Source organism: Coprinopsis cinerea (assembly GCF_000182895.1).
Source record: "Coprinopsis cinerea okayama7#130 chromosome 7 map unlocalized cont3.7, whole genome shotgun sequence".
NCBI lineage: Eukaryota > Fungi > Basidiomycota > Agaricomycetes > Agaricales > Psathyrellaceae > Coprinopsis > Coprinopsis cinerea.
Window position 1 is genome coordinate 2,030,810 of NW_003307538.1, and position 15,224 is coordinate 2,046,033.

At 51.2% G+C, this 15,224-nt stretch overlaps 3 protein-coding genes across 3 annotated transcripts; all 3 read right to left on the reverse strand.

Moving 5' to 3' along the window:
- Positions 1-2,279: 2,279 nt before the first annotated feature.
- CC1G_05667 (hypothetical protein) lies at positions 2,280-3,167 on the reverse strand (the record flags this gene model as incomplete). The annotated part of the gene is made up of 2 exons (XM_001831544.1): positions 2,280-3,071; positions 3,129-3,167. 2 exons carry the CDS (start codon positions 3,165-3,167, stop codon positions 2,280-2,282), a joined length of 831 nt encoding a protein of 276 aa, XP_001831596.1.
- Positions 3,168-9,399: 6,232 nt separating this feature from the next.
- On the reverse strand, positions 9,400-10,404 carry CC1G_05668 (hypothetical protein). Its single transcript, XM_001831545.2, has 5 exons — positions 10,298-10,404; positions 10,098-10,219; positions 9,933-10,032; positions 9,685-9,860; positions 9,400-9,623 (listed from the first exon to the last, which is right to left on the reverse strand). The coding sequence occupies exons 1-5, from the start codon at positions 10,344-10,346 to the stop codon at positions 9,513-9,515; spliced, it is 558 nt and encodes a 185-aa protein (XP_001831597.1). The 5' UTR covers positions 10,347-10,404; the 3' UTR covers positions 9,400-9,512.
- A 441-nt stretch (positions 10,405-10,845) lies between these two features.
- On the reverse strand, positions 10,846-14,418 carry CC1G_05669 (signal transducer; the record flags this gene model as incomplete). The annotated part of the gene is made up of 8 exons (XM_001831546.2): positions 10,846-11,171; positions 11,232-11,606; positions 11,680-11,817; positions 11,874-12,086; positions 12,146-13,109; positions 13,167-13,388; positions 13,454-14,106; positions 14,235-14,418. The coding sequence occupies 8 exons, from the start codon at positions 14,416-14,418 to the stop codon at positions 10,846-10,848; spliced, it is 3,075 nt and encodes a 1,024-aa protein (XP_001831598.2).
- Positions 14,419-15,224: the final 806 nt, after the last annotated feature.

Sequence of the window (15,224 nt, forward strand, 5' to 3'; positions counted from 1 at the left end):
CTCGTCGTTTCTTGACATGACACCGGAGGCCGGCTTCAACGAGAAGAGGAAACCGAATGGGTGTTAGTACGGCTAACTACTGACCAGGGGGAGACGTATGTAGTAGGCATAGAGGACGACATGTTGAGGATGACATCGGCGACTGTATCCCTTCACCAGGGTGCATAGGAATCTCCTGTGGATACGGCGTCATCATAAACCCTTTCAGATAAGGAAGCTGCAAGAGAAATGGAGCTTCCAAGCCGTCCCAATTCAATCAAGGAAGTATTGGATACGAAAGGACGATTGATTTCAGAACAGAAGCACCCACAGAATAGGCAGGTAATGTGATAACCGAGGGGCGATATTGCCCTTAGATGGGTTGCAAACTCCCAGGGAGGTGGGTTTTGGGACTACTTCCGCCCTCGACAACAATTCTATGGCGAGCGGTACCGCTTTCAGTGGTGTGTGAGAGAGAGGAAGAGAGGCGGGAAAGCGGTGCCTTGGGATAGAAACGACGTCCGCGACATCCGAGTCCGACTCGTCGTCGCTCCACAAAAACATAGGAGGTCTAAACTCTCACCATTGCAATGACCTAGTAGACGACAACAGCAGTACCAGCGGAAGAGCTATAATTATCTCACTACTCCCATGAGAACTCCAACCCACTGCCTCAGCGACTACTAATACACCAAGTATAGCTCTGATCGACAGGAATTTCGACCCGCAGGGCCGTTTGAGCGGTGAAAGGTAGCCTAATTGTGGTGAGGTCTCATGATAGCAGAAGAGGTCGCGAAATATTGATAAGAAGAAAGAAGGATGGGTAGTCTGGGGACCACTAGTAAGCAAGGATGTGTATTGGGAATCCGAAGAGGGGAACACAGAACGAACGCCTACTATGTTCGCGAAGTCATCTTGCCGTGGAATTTACGGAACACTAAGTACCTCTCAAAGTATACGTTCCCTTTTCGTTTTCAATAGTAATACGACCCAAGTGGAACGCACCATTGCGGACCAATTCATACGTGCACATACCAAGCACATACAACTTCCCCTTTCACAAATGCTGGACGACACCTCCACCATCATGCACTGCATCCGCCATTCAATGGAGTTGTCAGCGTACTCGAAACAAGAGAGAGCTAGAGCGGGCTCCAGGTCTTTTCTGGTTACCGTTGTACCTGGATATCATGATGCACTGCCCAAAGTCCCTTTGGCATCCTATCTACATAACAAGATTAGATACACTTTCCCTTTGGATAGCCGACTCGATGATAACTTTACAGCAGTCGCTGCAATTCCTTCCATTTTCCCCATTCAAGTTGTCCATTTTTAAAATAACTCCAAGTGCTGTATGTGCACGGTCACAGAAACCCTGAGCCAGCGCTTGCACCCACCTTTATTCTTTCGTGAAGGTTACTTGGATTTCACCCAATGGGCCAACTTTAGTGGTGCGCGCTGAGTCCTCAGGCGCGGGGGAGTGTTTCATCAGTCCATGTCTGTGGTGCAGCGCACGGTGGCGATCAGGAAGTTCTGAGTACATATTGAATGGGACGGAACTAGTGGAGGGGCCTTTGAGTTGTCCGCCCAAGTGGAGTGAACAGGAGGGAGTGGCATTCCATTGCAAATTATCATCAAGGCAAACAAAAAACGTGGGGCGAACCTAGACGCTTCGACTTCGGTACGAGGTGGAGCTGGAACGTAGCCCTCGAACTCGAAGGATCCAATTACTTGAAAAATAATAAGATTTTACATCTTCTTAGAAGTTTTTGCTCCATGGACTTTGCTCGGGGAGGACAGAGGGAAGTTGTGAGCGAGAACCATGTGTCGGTTCGTCATAAAAACGTGTTATGTGAGATACTACAGGACGGTGGATGAGTCCGAGAATACGATGTTACAATGTGCGAAGTACATATATGCGAAGCGCGATCTATGGTTGAATGCAGTGAGAGAAGGGAATGAGATGCGTGATTGATAGTAATAGAGAGGAAAGACCATGGTGGTCGCCATAAGCATGATTTTGGTTGTGAAGAAAAGGAAAGGGGTATGCGGGGGGTTTGGAGAACAAGCAAGAAATAATAATGAACAAGAGAGAGAGGGAGAGAACTGCAGCCGGGCATTCGTTCGTGACAGTAGGGGGTAGAGTCCGTAGAAGATTCATAAACGATGGTGGGGCGAAGATTTTTGGGTGATGAGGCCGTCCGATCCATGAAGAGAAACAAGTCAAAAAGCCCAGGGAGTCTATAGCAAGCGAGAGAACAAAGAAAGCAAGAGGCGGAGAAATTCGAAGGGGGTTCGCCTCATGCTACGGCACGAGAGGCTTTGCGGCCTCGAGATCTATACGACGGATGAAGTTCGTCGTGGATGGCCTTCATGTGGTGGGTGCGTGGGTGATGTTTTGAAGGGGGTGCTACGAAGACGGGTGTCGCTTCGTCATCGTCAGAGCACGGATTGCTGTCGTGCTTGGAGAAGGGTGAAGGCGCGACCCATGAGCGGACATGGGAGGCAATCGAATCGAGCATCGATGAAGACTTGCGATCTGAGAAAGGTAGAGCCTTGGTGGATGCGGGAGTTGCGAGTGAGGATTCGATAGAGGTATGGCCTGTGCTCATGGTGCCGCCCGAGTAGGCTGCAGTTGAGAACTCGGCGATTTGCTGCTGGGGAGTTACGATTGGCAGCGAAGGCGAAGAAGGGACTGTGCGGGGTGTAGACATGCAGAGTGTCGGGGGAACGGGTCGGTGTGGTTTGAGGAGCTCCGGAGGACGATAAGTCACGGTGGAAACGGATGTTGGAGATGAGATAGACGACCTAGACGATCGCACAGATGGAGGCCGGGAACGTTTGGCTGGGACTGGCCGTGGTTCTTCACAAGGGGCGCCTGCGGGGATCGCTGCAGCCCAGGCCTCGATGCCAGAGTAGTGGTGAGAGACATCGTTGACGGTGTGGTAGATGGCATCGTCGTCGTCGTTCAGAGACTGTTCATCGTCCAACTCTGCGTCGTATGAAAGCTCCTGGTGCGGGTAGGAACACAAGTTGGATGGGCCTGCTCGTGGTCTGCACTCCCAGCTACAGTAGGGGCTGGTGGTGTTGTCCTGTAGGTGGGACAATGAGTCTGTGTTCGTTGTGTGGAACGACGAGGAGGAACATACAAGATGTTTGCTGCAGGTGAGGCACCAGTCGATATCCATTGGATTGTCGTCTTGTTCTGAGGGGGAGAGGGACTGGATTCCCAGAGTTTGGGTGTGGTATTTTAAAGAGTCCAACCCAGGTCAGTCATAGATCGCGATCGGGCTTGCCCAGCTTCTCAGGCCTGTCACAATCTTCCAGAAGGAGCTCCTTCCAAATTCGGAATGCCGATACAGATTCGACCCAGACTTTCGGGAAACTACTCCCCCTCAACGCTCCCGCCGCCGCCATCTCTGCCTCCTCCTCCAAGTTCCTGTTTCGCCCCCCCTCCACACCCAAGAATTCAATCCCATACCATCCCCGACCGTTCATTCACCGAAGGGGACGGTCGTGTTGCCAGAAGCAGGCGGGCCCAGAAAGGCCTGCGTCGAAGCGTGTCACGAGGCGTGACAGACCCTGACCCCCTTCTGGCAGTCCCAAATCAGGTCATCTTCCAGATCTGGTCAGACTCATTTCGCGGGATGAGTCGTTGCGACACAACTGAAGGTTTGTTCGACCCAATCCTTTTCTGGGAACAGTCGCATCACCTGCTCTGCTCTGAGCCTGGCCGGCAATCCAGAACGACTGTCCCCCCGCCCGCCCAGGACTTGACATGCCCTTTGTATTTTCCTTCCTTTGAATCTGTCGGCGCGCCCAGGCACTTGTTGCCTTGTTCACTTGCGTTCGTTGTTTTATTTTTGCACTTGCACCACCGACTCTAGGCGAAATGATCATCATCCTCTGACAAAGAAACTCTGCCTTTCACTGCTTCCTCCAGCCGCCGGAATCTCGTATACCCTCAGGGTCTCTGCGGTGAAAGTACGCTCCAAAGGCCTTATTAACTGAAACTCATGCCTTTGCATAATTTTCTCTTTGGGGATCCAACTCCATTATCCTCCTCGCAAGATGCGGCGCTCTCGAATCCCTGCACTTTATCGGGCACCTGTCAAGGTACTTTCGAGCCCAGCTTTCTCACTATTGCTTATCGCGCAGTCCTCCTAGCTCTCAGAACTTGGGCCTAAGCCAACAGCTATCGATAGGGATAACAGACCCTACCTTTTCCGCTGTCCATCTGCGGAATTGTAATTAGCTTAGTACCCTGACCAGCCATGCAAACCGCAATGAAAAACTCGTGGCAGCCTCGATCCCTATCGATGGCCATGGAACCAACCTTAGAGCTTGAATTCTGGGAACTCGACATTTCAACCCTCGGACTACTACTAGGTGTCGCGTGCAATCTCAGGGATGCGTCAGAAACCCATGGACGAAACAACAACTCCTGGCAGCTTCTTTTTCCTTCTCATCTTCCCTTGCCATACAACGACGAGGAGTTCGGTCGGAAAAACGCATCAAGTGTTTTTTGCACACATTCCGACGGGACGGGTATCTTCGTTTTGAGACAGGTGAGTTAGCTTGTTTATTACTTGCGAACGTACGATAGACGGGTTCTTTCCCGTGTCCAGTCCTCTCTCGACCTCGAGCGTGTCTTCTTCGATGCTCAATAAACCCGGGTAAGGGCTATCGCTTGGAAGAGCCCATCTTCACCGTCAAGAATACTTACGAATGTCTCTTCAGAAACGTTCTTCTGCTTACATCCCCCATCGTGATCCATGATCTCGACGGATAACAAGGGAACCAGGAGAAGATGAACGTCTCTTCTGTCGATGAACTAACGGCATCGTGAAGTAAGTTGGCTTGCAACTCTGCTACCCCTGCCTCTACTGCGCTGGGAAACAATTGATTGAACGATTGGCTTTGCGACCCTTCCCTTCCCTCGATTCATCTCCAGGCGGCTGGTGGGACCGAGTGTCCGAGATACTCTTCCTGATATGACAATGGCGATTCCACATTCTCATGTTTTGCAGTTGCGAACACCATGGACGTGACCTTGTGAGAGTCCTCGAGGATGGACTGAGCCTGAATTTCGGGTTCAGGGCGGTTGGAGTACACTGATCGGTTCTCTCTCGATCACAGAGCGAAGAATTCCGTCAGATTTTTTGACATTGGGGTCGAATGCATTCGGTTCACTGGGCAGACCCTTACCTCACAGGAGACGGTGATATCGACGACCCGGTTGAGAACGAACTTCTCATCCCGTCTTCCAACCATTCAAAGATAATCCCCTCGAAGGGTGGCAAAAGCGTACGACAGCAACCAACAATGAATGTGTAGCTAACCTACTTTCTAAGCTTTCCAGATCCTCAGTCTATCTTGAGCTCTCGACTCTCCCGCTTCTTTGCCATCCCCCCAACTCGCTCTGCACATTTTACGCTTCCGATCCCCGACGAACCATCACAGGGTTCTAATCCGGTTAGGTTTAGGATCGTTAAGGTTCGTGAAGCTTTGGTGGTAGTATCCAAAAGCCTTCTTCCATGCAGGTCTACTTCGACGACGTCTTTCTCTCAAGAAACACCCAGACAGATATGCTCTACTACTAAGTGGACGTCCTATCTCCCAAAGCTGAGGGTATTTCGCTCCTCAGATTAGGCGTGAGCTGTGGCGTGCCCTATGCTTGCCACCACCCGAAGAGAACACCTTAGGGGCACCCGTACGGAAGTAAGGGTGACTACACCGTTTAAACAAGAGTAGATACCTAGAGTAATAATGTCGTATTTGAATAACCGTGCTATCTCCATCGAGAACCTCAACGTGCCTTTGGACTGCAGCTGATTCAAGCCTTCGAGGAAGCTACATATCGTTATGGAACTTGGGAAGCACACCTCTCTATGGTTAACATCCCCCTTACACTCGCACAATTATTCGTGAGAGGGTCATCTGAGCCCTTTGGACGGTCACCCCACCACACAACAAGTCGTGTCCTGGGGTAACGCACATCAATCATAATCAAGAGATGCGAGATGCAACTTGTCTTGAAAGCTGTCGTTTCGTGTGCAGCAGTACGTAGAGGTGTTCAAATTCCCCGTCCCTTCAAAGAAAAAGATGTTCTTCGAACAATTCCAATGGATCGCCCTTTCCTTAGTTACTTAGAGAGGCCTACACCATTTGTCTTGAGCTGTTCAACTTGCGATGGGGACATAACGTTATGACAAGCTGCTGCTTGTTGGGTGTTGTTCTTTTTTTAACCGCTTTATTGATGTTGGCTCGACTGAGGCCTCATTGAGGTCCCCTATCCCCCTTCACCGAGTAGCTGGAGTATTGGGTCGTTGATCATGATCAACAGAATTACGGCTTTCATCTCGACATATGCACACAGCCAAAACGTTGTAATGCAATACCTCCTCGAGCCACAATCTACTCAATGAATTGATACATCCAAGTGTTAATGCTAACAGGTTAAATAACGTATACCTATCCACTTGCCATGCTGCCGCACGCATACCCTTTTACTCGCTTTGCGACTGTGAACAGATGCAATTTGTTTCCAACTTGATTCGAGGGTCATCGGCGGTGGTAGATTTGGGGTTCCTTCTAAATACAATCTCAGCCGCAACAACTTCATAATGATGCGTGTGTGTGTGCGACTTTGCCGAATTGTAACAAGTAAACACCATCCGCGTCGTCCCCCAAACCAGACTACGATCAAAACACATCCCGCGCACCTTGTTGAACGAGAAGCGCTTCTCGCTTTCTATCCCTCTCGCTCATTCGCGGAAACTCCGCCTGTACAAATTCACTCCCACTCCCACACACACACAACTTGTAGTTAGCAGTAGTGTTATGATGATGATAAGCGTAAGCGAACGAGAAAGACATTCTGAATCAGAAACACCGATAACGGAAATAAGTGGGGGAGAGAGAGAGCGAGAGACGAACTCTATAATCGAAGGCAAGGGCGGGAAGGACAGAAACAGGGGTGCAGATCAGAAGCGAGAGAACTTCGTTCGCGAACTTCGAAGCGCTCCGTCGGCGGGGGAGGGGATGGGAGAGGAGAGGAGGACGGGGGACAAAAGGGCGCGATTGTTCGACAAACTGGGATAAAGTCCATAGAGGAAGTAACGATTTGCTTCCGCCGATGAATTAGGGTAATTGTGGGCGCCACCTACGCCAAAAAAAGAGAGCCCCTAAGAGTAACGCGCAACAATTACGATCGAGTAAACCGCTGCCTGCCAATCGCCCGCTTAGCGCTCGGTTAATCGCGTGGGCTTAACCCGTTTTGTTAGTGGTCTAACGTATGTGTGCACAGTCCCCCTTGGTCATTGTGACTCCTGGTTCCTTGCCTTTTCACGGATAACAGAATGGCAGGGAACGCTTGGGAATTGTTGCTGCGCCCTCGCTTCAGGAGGTATACATATACGCTAAGTCATGATTTGTTGATTCCTACGGTGGAACGTCGCGTACTCGCGAAGCCACTGGAAACCCAGCTGAATAGCGCGGTATCGGAGAGAGTTGGCCAAAACCCCGTTTCAACGGAATTCCATGCGATAGGGCGGGCCCGGTCTTGGGCCAACTTGCTTTACGCATGGCACAGGGACGGCGACCTTCTGTGCACTCACGACGGAGTGGATTTTAGTCATAGCCTCCCTCGGTGTCACAGGGTGTCACGGACAGCGAATTTCCTATGGCAATTGTTATGTCATTAGCGAAAGAGTTGCACATGGAGAGTCGAGGTCCCCGTCTCGACTCTCTAGCTGAGATTTTCCCTCCAATTTCGTAACAAAAAAGTTTTGCTAGGTCCCAGGGTGGACACGTAGAGTCCCTCGCAAGAAAAGAAGACAAGAAACCGTCCCAGAAACTGGCTCTGCAAAAAAAGAGATTAACCCCGCGCTCGTGACTCGCACAAGAGGGCGGTTCGCGGGACTGGAAATGGCGATTTCATCAAAGGATGTTTTCGTCTGTGGTTTTTGTCACTTTGTGACAGCTAAACGCCGTCGGTGAGCTCCATCCCAATTACGTAGGTGATGATTTCAAGGGTCATAAAAGATGCAGAAGTCCAAGAGAAAAAAAAAAAAAAGGTTGAGAGGTTCACGGAGTTGAAATGAATCACCAGAATGGAAAGTAAAAGCGTCGCGGGAGAAGGGAGGCAGAGTGGAGAGTCAGGAGTTGGGAAAGGAACTGGCGGACTTGATATCCCCTTTCCTGCTGCTGTTGGAGCTGGAACGGTGGTATCGTTCGATCGGTATTCTACGATCCTGGGAACAGCCTCCGAAAGGAGCCTGTACGGCGGCGACGCTGATGCAGTCGGCTCGCCTAGGGTCTTCGAGTCCCCCTTGAGGCTTGCAATCACTAGGTAATTAGAGAATTAGTGGTATACCAGACCCCCCAATCGACATTGTACGCGATGCTCTTGCTGATGGTGACTTGAGCGGCGGTGTGCTGTGTCAGCACACAATCTTCCAATCTTCTTAGGGAAGTGGCGTCCCGCCGTCCCCTTTGGACTTACTTTTCTGCAGTTTCGGTTAGTGCTTTACTTCAATGCTACGAAGATTCAGGAATTCAGTGGAGTGCAACGGGAGCAACTCGCGCGTCGGCGGTGTGTTCCCCATCAATCCATCATCTTGTACCCCGAGACTCCAGCTCCCAATGCACTCCCATACATGTTGCTGAGGTCAATCGCAATATGTCTGAACAATGCTACTGAGCTACCAAACAGCGCGACAACGATATCCCACCAGCTATTAGTGTCCGGGATTTGCTAATGAGAATGTCGTCCCCAGGACCCTCCCCAAGCTTACCTTGGGTTTACCATCTAGAAATGCCCGGTACGGGGTCGCATATCCCCTCATATTCTCTCGGTGCACGGAGGCCACCCCGCCGCCTCACCTCGCCCAGCCCGAATTGATTGGTGATGCCCGACGTTTGCCAAGCTAGTGCCTCATCGTATAATACCGATCGAAGTATGACTCGCTGGAACGCACTGGAGTCAAACCCTTACCTTCCAGAGCATTACGCATCAGATCCAGGGACCTGCTTATTAGGTGGTCTCGGTGGAGGTCTTTTGTTGTGTAGAAGAGAAGTCGAAGCCGTGCAACGCAAACCTTTTACCCATGCGGATGGCTACGCAGGGAAGAGTAAGTATCAATGTGAAATAAAAAGTTCTTTGAGCTGTCGTGGAATCCCAAGAGCTTCTTGACGAGGGTACCGCGTCGGGCTTTCGAACGGCAGAGGTCATGACCTGCGTCCTCCATCTTCCATCTCAATCATCCCGCCTTCGAATTCTTTTCGACTTGGGGCAATTCTCGCAGCGCAGCGTGATATATCGAGAATAGAGGGGCTTGCGATGTCATTGTGGAGCAGGAGTGGTCATTGCGAGGGTCGGGCGGGTTCTAGACGAGCCCTCCGAGGGTGAGGATCCATTGAAGGCCAAAACGTATATTGCCATTAACATATCATCACAGATAGCCAAAGGGGTCGTTCATAGAGCCGGGCGATGCCAAAAGTGATCCTCCCGTGTTGGATCGGAGGCACAATTACTGCGACTTCTTCTCCTCAGCCGAGACCGACTCCTGTTGTTGCTGCTGCTGTTGCATCTCCTGCGCCAAGGCATTGGCTTCACTCCGCCTGGCCCATTCTTGTCCAGCCTGTATGCAACTCGGGTATTAAGAACGAGTTTAACGGAACAAGACTTGGATTTTAACCTACCTGAGCTGTCAAGACGAAGCCCAGACAAGCAATCATAATGATGTTTCCGGCAGCAAGGACGCGCAGAGCTTCGACTTGGACGTCGGGGGATTCCACCTCGGCGACGGGCAGGACGATGGTTCGGAGACCGGGGATGGTTACGCCGAGGTAGACAGCGATAGCAAACACATACGCAGCTGAAGAACACCACGGGATTAGCGTTAACAAGCAACCCTCGAGAAAAAAGTCTGGACTTTTAGAGAACGCACCAACGCTGCTACCATCAAAGAACATGGCACTGTTATCCCATTTGTGTAGTTTCGCCAGCAATCCCAAAAGTCCTACGCCCAAGAAACTGTGCAAAAGCGTCTAAAAACACGGTTTTAGTGAGTACAGCGCGAACCGCGACGCGAAAAGGAGTCGTCCCATCGGACCTTGATTGCAGGAGGCGCGTTGAAGAACGTCCTATAGAAATGGAACCCATCTTCAACGACCTTTTCAGTCACTTCACCCCACAGCAGTCGGTGGTCAATGTTGAAGCAGATGAACAAAACACCTAGTCAACACGGGCGCCGCCAGCACATAGCAGGAGTCAGCCTCAGTGACATAATCCCCAGTCGCTCGGACAACTCACCAAGGAAAAACGACACCGGAGCAAGGACAGCACCTTCTTTGAAACCCATGATGATAATGTACAAAAAGTCCTGGTCGAGAGTCGTGACGGTAACAGAGAGAAAAAAGAAGTGGCCTTACAGCGTCCAACCCAGCGTGTCGAGCCCCGCGCGTTGGCCCGTTGTTGACGTTCGTGATGGACGGTTATCAGGGTCGCTCGCCATCAATTTTTCATGTGGAAGCGTTCAGCACCGCAAGCTATCGAGTTTACTAGTATCATCGTCATTTCGCATTGGGTACATAAGAAGATTGTGCAAGATATGATATAGTAGACAACAAGATTGAGACTGTCAACTAGAACGGGTATCACAGTGTGGTATATGAGCAAGAAGATGGGAGGAGGGTGTCGGCGTGGGGTCGTAGCGCACAAACATGTCTGTCACTTGCTAAAAAGCTAACGCTATAATCTCGTGAAAGGGGACATAAAAAAATAGAGAAACAAGGTAATACTAGCAATGGGCATGTTCACAAAAAGGGTCATAGGCAGAGGACGTTCCAATAGGGTGATCATCATGAGTCTTGGGTTCGCGAAGGCGAAGGAGGAGGCCGAGGGGATGTCGGTAGCCCAATGAGCTTCGAATGTCGGTTCCCGCGTTCAGAGTGTGCAACAGTGACATTTAGGCCTCTGCTAGCTGCAACATGGGAAGCCTTGGATGTCATTTTAGAAGCCATTGGCGTATCAGGAGGCGAGATGCGGATTTCTGTGGGAGCCTGATCCATATCTTGCATCGGGCTCGACGAAGAAGATTCAACAGTCGCATCCTCGGTAGTCTCGGTTCCACTCTCATCGTTCACGGAAAAGTCGTCACCATCGGATTGCGGTTCCTCCGCGGGGGCTAAACAAAGGCGCAATTGTAAGAAACATGGAAAATAGGTTCACGAAGACTTTCTCTCACCTTTAAGCGACCGCCCGGAGAGGCCGAGGAGTTTATCTGCAGCACTATCCGAATACCGTTTGCTGTTACGTCGCATGGGTTCCGAGAGTTTCGCAGAAGGGTCTGTCTGAATCACAGCGTCATCGTCCTGGTCATTGTCCACGTTGAAGACACGATTGAACTCGGCAAGCATCAGACTGAAAACACCAGCCGGGATACCCAACGTCGGACTAAACACGATCCCGACGTTGCGCATCGTCATCTTGTTCACTGGCGAATTTTGGACAATCAAGATGAGATGGGCAGTTAATGCACGCAGGAGGGTGTAATTTGCGATCGGCAGGGCGGCAATGAGCTGTGAGAGCTCCCTGATTCGTTCTTGCGGGTCAAGGAGATCTGGGGTGACGAACAGTTAGAGAAAAACCAATACCACCGTGTGATGGGACGGGAGAATGGAAACGTTGCTCACCTATCACTGCGAGGAATCTAAGATGCATTTCGCGGGTCAATATGCTTGCGGGAAGTTCCCTAAGGAAAGACTTGAGGAGGCCTGCAATGGCATGGGGATCCCAGTATTCATCAGAGGCGAGTAAGTCGACATCACCCTCTGAGAAATGGAAGTCGTCAGAGAATGTGATAACGAAACAAGGTGAAGGCACGGACCCGTATTGAACCTGTCCTTTAAGCTCTTTATCACAGCAGAACTACCACTCAGGCGGTAAATTCCCTCCTCTTGATCAGCCTTCTTAGCTTCCAAGTACTGGATACACCTAAAGACGATGGCAGGTAGACCGCAGATCTGAGCTACATCCAACGAATCCTCCAGAGGAATCGCAAACACAGCTCGAGGAGTGAAACTAGGCTGCTTATCACCACCTATTAATCAATCGTTAAGTAAAACGTGCTAATCAGTAAAAGGATAGAAGAAAACCTACCGCTTGTCTTGCCGAAACCCCAGAACGACCGAGACTTGGCCTTTTCGCGCCTCTCTGCACTCGAAGTGGATTGTTCCGACGAATTGTCCTTTCCAAACTTGAAGCCAGACGGGATGGGTGTACCATTCATCGGTCCAGAAATTTTGACCTTGCTGAGATCGGGTTTCTCAGGGGACGGCGCACGATCAGGTAGCGGACCAGCCGACGCAAGGTTGGTCGAAGAAAAGTTTGTGTGTCGACCTTCGTAGACGTCGCGTGGCCGGTGACGTTCAGGGGACCGTTGGCGTGGTTGAGCAGAGCCGGGAACTTGTCGGATTTCCTGGAGATCAGGGTAATGTCCCATCTCAGAAGCGGCGCGTTCAACTGGATTCGACGAGTCCAATTGAATCGGGGGAACAGACGACAAGGGTGATGGATCGGGAAGGCTTGAAGGCAAACCACCACGCTCAGAAGCTACACGCCGCATTTGAGCATCATAATATGTAGGACCGGGACCGCTACGGTCAATTGGCGAAGGGTCAACAGATCGTGATGGGCTGGAGGATCGTGGGTCGTCCAGAGAGATAGGAGGTCGAGTCGGCTGTTTGCGAGATGCAGACGCGAGCGGGATGTCAGAGCTTGTTCGAGTCTGAGTGGGAGAGTTGGCGGGGTAGTTTCCTTGAGCTGCTACAGAGTTGCTATTGGCGGAGCTTATCCCTGAGGTAGGATTGAAGACTAGATCTTCATTGTAGGTACCAGTATAGTACCGTACGAGAAGCTCGACCCAGGCATCCCTTTCTTCATCACTCTCGGCGCACAATACATGCCGGGGGTGGCTTCCTCCTGGTCCTTTCTTGGCTTCAACGATGAGGAAAGCATGTCGGTATTCATTCTCCTCATCAGTAGACGTAGACCTCTCCGTCCGATGCTGTCGTGCTATCTGAGCGCCCGTGATTGTTATTGAACCCAAATGTTGGCCACCACGCTGGAAGGGATCGATCAGCGAATGAGGTAAGATACCATTGCAGACGAAAACACATACGCAATCATAATACTCCAACACCGGACCTTGGAGCACGAAGAAACGAGTTTTCCATCCTCCAAAGTTCTTACCCCGTTTCGTGAGGTACCCCTCTTTATGACCGATTTGCATCACAGGCTGCTTGGTTTCTCGAACGATGTCGGAAGTGAAGAAGGCGATAACCTCGTCATTGGTCTTGATGGGCAAGTGAATGAGGGACTGGAGGTATTGTTCGAGCACAGCCTGATAACGAGTACAAACAATTGGTGTCATGAAACAATTCAAGTATGGAGAAATATACTGCGCACCTTTCTCTGATCCACCCTGGCTGGCGCGTGGTCCTTCCACAACTTGCCTTCCGGAAGATTGGCGATCTTCTTGCCCACACCTTTCCCTACGCTGCTCCGCACGCGTTGGTCGAGCGAGAGAACGTCGGAATACATCTTCTCCACTTTCCATCCAGGCTTGCCGTTTCCTGGGTTGACGGACACGATGAAAGATAAGACTTCCTTTCCACGATCATTCGGTCGTACAAAAGAGTGCGAGACTTGGATGGAGGTGTATGGGAGGTCTGTAGAGAGCAAGGGCAAGGCTCTAAAGGAAGCCGACACAGCATGGGGTGATGGCGTAGGTTGTGGGCTAGGATGCTTCATGTCATAGAGGGGTCCAGAAGACGACTTGGGAGCGCTATTATACCCTCGGACGCTATTGACCGAGTCTTGTGGTTGGCTGGCGGAATTCGAAGCATCAGTGGAGGTTTGCAATTGTTTTGCAGGTGATGCGTCCTGTCCAAAATTGGATCCCGGATATCCTTCTGGCTGAAGGGATTGTTGTCGGGCAGGAGTACCAGAGTGAGGTGGCATAGGGAAATCTTCACCACCAACTCGAGTGACTTCTCTCCGGGGTCGAGCAGGCGTCGTCTGACCAGGGGTCGATTCCATGGGCAACTCGAGAGATTGGGCTGATCTAGAAAATGTTGAATTGGTCGGGGTATTCGGCTCTTGTTGCACCATAAGTCGGATTCCTCCTTTGTTATTGTTTTCAACGTAAGTGATAAAGAGAGACGTTGTCAGAAAAATCCATACGAACCTGGAGTATTTTCGCTGTTTTTCCTTGCTTCGTCTTCACCATCCTCGTCGTCCTCCAAATCCAAGAATTCGCTCGGCCTCTCCGAGTTTGTCGATGCTAAAGAAGATGTATCCGGCGGACCAGCGACGGCTGACTTTGTGCTGAAAGTGTCTACTCTCGGGCTAGGTACGGGAGAATCAGTCATGTTTGCGATGTATTGACGTGCTTCATCAGGCAACGTGATACGCGAATCTCTGGATAGATATGGCCTCGACTCGACGACGCTCAGCAAGTGAGCCGCGGGGCCTTGTACGTCCAAAGAGTTGGCGCGGTTTGCTGCGGGACGTTGCTGTTGGGACGTGTTGGATGCTGGCACAGCGATGACTGTTGGGCGAGAGGTGGGCGTTTCTGCGAAAGAATGGTTTGCAGATCCGTTCTGCCTCTCCTCCTTTTGTGATACAACCGGCGTCGGGGCCTGCGGATGCGAGGAATAATTGTGAGGAGTCGGCGTTGCAACAGTGGCTGATCCGGGCAAGTTTGGAATCCCAACGGATGATGCTGACGAAAGCGAGGTACTGCTGTCCAGAAGACTTGATTTGCGAGTTGGATAGACCTGTTGGCGAGCACCATTGGAGGTTTGGGGGGTTGTAGTTCCTATGGGAGGCGGGTAATCGTCGCGTGCTTGGACCTGGCGAGAGAAGGGAGCGTTTTCGGCATTGATCGAAATTGCCGAAGAAGGAATTGCTGGGCTCTCGTTTCTCGGAGGAAGGACCAGAGGAGTGGGTGACGGCCGGTTATTTGTGCGGGCGGAGGACGGGGTGCTAAAGGCTGATGGTGCTGATGCAGGGGGTGGACGCGGGGGTGTTGTTGGCCGGGACGCTCCTGAACTGTAGCTGTTGTTGGATTGAAGTTCTGTGTCGCTAACTGAGGGCGCAAGCGGGTCCTGGGAGCGGGTAGATTGTATGGCAGGATGTTGACTGCCGCGTGGGGTTGCTAGGGGACCTCGGTCAA

Bases quoted from the DNA above. Each gene is read 5' to 3' on its own strand.
- CC1G_05668 (XM_001831545.2), bottom strand. From the start codon at position 10,346: ATGGGTTTCAAAGAAGGTGCTGTCCTTGCTCCGGTGTCGTTTTTCCTT. The intron at 10,033-10,097 runs GTCCGATGGGAC...CCGTGTTTTTAG, and splicing joins ACGCGCCTCCTGCAATCAAG to ACGCTTTTGCACAGTTTCTT. The intron at 9,861-9,932 runs GTGCGTTCTCTA...GGTGTTCTTCAG, and splicing joins CTTTGATGGTAGCAGCGTTG to CTGCGTATGTGTTTGCTATC.